Below are 4028 nucleotides of genomic sequence, written 5' to 3'. Positions count from 1 at the left end.
TGCGCATTTATTATAACCACAATTATTGTAACAGGTGAAAAAGGTGCAGGGGTATGTGCGCCATCTGCTGTGCATTAAAATCGCATGTCCCCCTTGCGCATTTAATACAAAACTAACGCACAACAAAAAGTGCATGGATAGATGCGCCTTCTGTGCCAGCGTGGCCCCTACGTGGCAAAAACCACCTATTATGATAAATAGTTATTTTTTATTTTTGTTTTGTGTATTTTTTATTTTATTTTTTTATTTCGACTAAAAGGCCAGCATTTAAAGTTGCATTTGGTACATGTCATGTGTGTCACCCTTGACGGGTCACATGAAACATCAAATGTACTTTAAATGACTCCTAAATTACATTTAAATGTAAGACTATTTTTATCTGGGCTTCTATCCTATTTAGTAGTCCAAATACATGACCAAATAAAAATTACACTACTTAGTCCAAATTACAAGGGCCAAAAGAAAATAAAATCCAAAATCTTACACTACTAAACCCATAATACAAAGTCCAAAATAGTCAAACTTAGAAGATACTTACAGCATTGACCCAATCCTTCGAAATCCTTCTAGTCATGACTCTAGTAGTGTATCCTTGATTATGCCTTTGCCATTAAAGTAATAAATAAAAAATAAAAAAAAATTAATAGAGGTCAAATTTAAGTGACGTGTATTTGTATTAAATATTCGGATAAAAAATTTGTTGGTTGGGATTGATTACGATTGCTGGAGGTTACATCATACATGTAATATATATATACATATATATAAGTTTTATTTATTAAAAAGGGTTAAAAATAAAAGTGAAAATTAAATTAAAATAAGTATGAATTTAGATTTTAGAGTGTGAAACAACAATCCATGGGCTTCACCTTCACCGAGAAAATATATGGAAGTGTTTGAAGATATCCGTTTGCAGATACAGGTAGTAGAAAGAGAAGCATGAGTTATGAACATGGCAGGTTGTTCCACTTTTGTGAGATTGCCACATAATCCACCACACTTCAATCTTTCACCCCCTCCATTTCTCAACCCCGATTTTAGCTTTCGGTAATTTTTTCTTATCTCCATTTATTTTTGCCTTCTCTCCCTACTTAATTGGGGTTCATGTTCATGTGTTCAACTTCTTGTGCAGTGGGTCCAACACCGTACATAATCACCGACCCAATTGGCCCAAACCCTTGTCACTGCGCTCAAAATCTGCGCTTGCTGGAACTTACCCTTTGGAAATGCCAGATTGGAACCGCACGGCCCTTCTCGTGATCGACATGCAGGTCCTTACTGTCCAATGTTGCTCCTCCTCCTTGTCACAATGTTTTCGGACAAATTAAGGATTTTTGGGTTTGTGATATTGCAGAAAGATTTTATAGAAGATGGGGGTCCCATGCTAGTAAAAGGAGGGAAAGAAATTGTCCCAAATGTGATTAAGGCTGTGGAAGTTGCCAGGCAGCGTGGAATTCTCGTAGTTTGGGTAATAACACTCTTTCTCTGCTATTCCTTCTCTATGCACAATGATCTTTCATGTTCAGGAAATGATTCAAATGTAAATGGATATTTACTTTCTATGAAACTAAATAAAGTTTGATATGAGTTACTTGTTTGCTTGATGGGAGCCTCCGAGCATGGTGAAGTTGCTAGGAAAAGTATTGTTCCAAACTAGGGAAAGAATATAAAAAATGTATTTATTAAGTGCATGTTTGAAAGCCCATTAGTACGGTTACTCCCTAAGCAACAAAATGTTCTTCATTTTGTGCATTGAAATTTGTAAAAGTACTTTCCCAGCTTTTATCCAAACATAGCCCAAGTTTCTTTTAGTTTCATAATTCCCCAGGGTTCTCAATTTTTAGATTTTGTTTGTACATACTCTGAAATGTGCATTGCTATTTGTTTATAAAATATGTAGTTTTCTAAAATTTGTTTGTTCCCTGAGCACATTTCAAGGCTTTTGTTCCATGAACGCATTTCTATTTTCTGAAAGTTTGTCCATCGAACACTTGAACATCTCACTCTGTTGACATTCAAGAAAATAGTTCCACAATTGTTGAATTCTGTCTCTTAAAATGTTTCCAGGTGGTACGGGAACATGATCCCTTGGGAAGAGATGTTGAGCTCTTTCGCCGGCATCTATATACAGAGGGGAAAGTTGGTCCAACATCTGAAGGAAGTGAAGGTGCAGAACTAGTGGATGGCTTGGTAATTAAAGAAGGGGATTATAAACTTGTCAAGACCAGGTTTAGTGCATTCTTCGCTACACACCTTCATTCGGTCCTTCAAGGAGCAGGAATTAAAAGTCTGGTTGTCACTGGTGAGTAATAGTTGTAATAATGTGAACTTTCCTACTGTTTTATATTTATGTATTGACTTCATATAGCTTAATCTGTAGGTGTTCAAACCCCTAACTGTATTAGGCAAACTGTCTATGATGCTGTAGCATTGGACTATCAACCTGTAACTGTTATTGTTGATGCTACCGCAGCTGCCACACCTGACATTCACCTTGGTATGTGTTTTTCAATTTCTCAAAAGCCTTGCAATTATCAGGAACTTTATTTGAATAACCTTCTTAGACAAGACCTTCTCTGCATTAGATATTTAAGTAGATAATATCTTAATGTCTTTGTTTTAAAAAATTTTGTTGTTGTTGTCTCAGGAATAGTATCTATTATTTGCACTTATATTAATCACTCATATGTCCAAGAACTCTGCAGAGAGATATAGAACTCTGATATACGTAAAGTTGTTTTGCTATTAGTTAGTTTGGCGTATGAGTACTAGAGTTTGGTCTCTTCACAAGTTGTGCAATTAGTTAGTTTGGCGTGCAAGTACTAGAGCTTGATCACTTTATAAGTTGTGCAATTATTAGAGATGAAGAAGCTATCTGACTTTGCAAATCCCTAATGTAGCAACAATACCTTTGAGCAAGTCAGTCTGATTTCTGGAGAGGATTTTTCATGAAAATACTTTTTTAGATGTCAATTTTCTATGAGAGGAACATATTGTCATATAAAAAAAAAATTCTTAAGGATTTGTTTAGATAAACTTCTCTATAAGTGCTTAAAGATGAAGAAAATACAAAAAAAAATAAGTTTGTGTATAAGCTAAAATTAATTTATGCATAGGTTAAATATAAGATTTTGCAAAATAAATCTAGATGAAGTTAACATGGTTGCTCGGGGATTCGGGGACATATTTAATGCTATCATCATATACCACACTTCTTTAAATCCATTTCTATTTTATGTACCAAAAGGTTTTATTAATTTTTTGCGGATACGCCCAAAGCAGGTAAACTGCTTCTGTTTTTTGAAATTGTAATCGTAAGTTCATTTGATGGCTTTATGACCAATATTTCGGTGGTTTCCAGCCAATTTGTCTGACATGAAAAATATTGGAGTTGCAACCCCAACATTACAAGAATGGAGCGAACCCAAAGCTTGAAATACATGAACCATGCTACTTTTTGCACATTCCGGTGTTCAATTCCAAGACTCAAAGGTGTTGATGTCTTTCGCAGGTTAAACAGTATAGTGAAGCGAACCTACGTATACTACTGTACTACTTGGTTGCTGCACAACATAATATAATGATTTGCATGGCTGTTTGTGTACTTACTTCACTTGGTTGTGTTGTGTCCACTATTAACATAATTTTTTGTCCAATGTACACCAAAATTGAAAAGTCCTGGTAGCTAAACTAAGCTCAAATTTATTCTTCAAAATTATGGTCATCCATGCAACACATTCAGGTGAGTCACATATATCATGTCCTTAGCATAATACTTAAGTAGTTTGACATTTATATTTTATTGTTTCTTAATCAAAAATCGAATTTGATCTCTAACTTAAGTAACAAGTTGCGATTAGATATACTATTTTACTCTTAGGGGTTGATTGGATGGAGAAGTGTTATTACCTCCTTATTAATAATTAATAATAATAATAATAAAATTAAAGGATGCCATCACTAAATTGTTCTGTAGTTCGCAAGTGTTTTTTTAGTAGCGTTTCTTGAAGAATGCCATCTTTGGAATT

At 34.6% G+C, this 4028-nt stretch overlaps 1 protein-coding gene across 1 annotated transcript; it reads left to right on the top strand.

The window, feature by feature from the left end:
• The first annotated feature begins 830 nt into the window (after positions 1 to 830).
• LOC109808894 (Isochorismatase family protein) lies at positions 831 to 3752 on the top strand. Its single transcript, XM_020372070.3, has 6 exons — positions 831 to 1047; positions 1133 to 1271; positions 1355 to 1468; positions 2068 to 2302; positions 2381 to 2497; positions 3362 to 3752. The coding sequence occupies exons 1-6, from the start codon at positions 947 to 949 to the stop codon at positions 3433 to 3435; spliced, it is 780 nt and encodes a 259-aa protein (XP_020227659.1). The 5' UTR covers positions 831 to 946; the 3' UTR covers positions 3436 to 3752.
• The last annotated feature ends 276 nt before the right edge of the window (positions 3753 to 4028 follow it).

The sequence above is a fragment of the Cajanus cajan genome, chromosome 5 (genome assembly GCF_000230855.2).
Source record: "Cajanus cajan strain Asha chromosome 5, NIPB_CcT2T_4, whole genome shotgun sequence".
Classification (NCBI taxonomy): Eukaryota; Viridiplantae; Streptophyta; class Magnoliopsida; order Fabales; family Fabaceae; genus Cajanus; species Cajanus cajan.
Note: the sequence above shows the minus strand (reverse complement) of the source record. Positions and strands in the feature narration are given on the sequence as shown.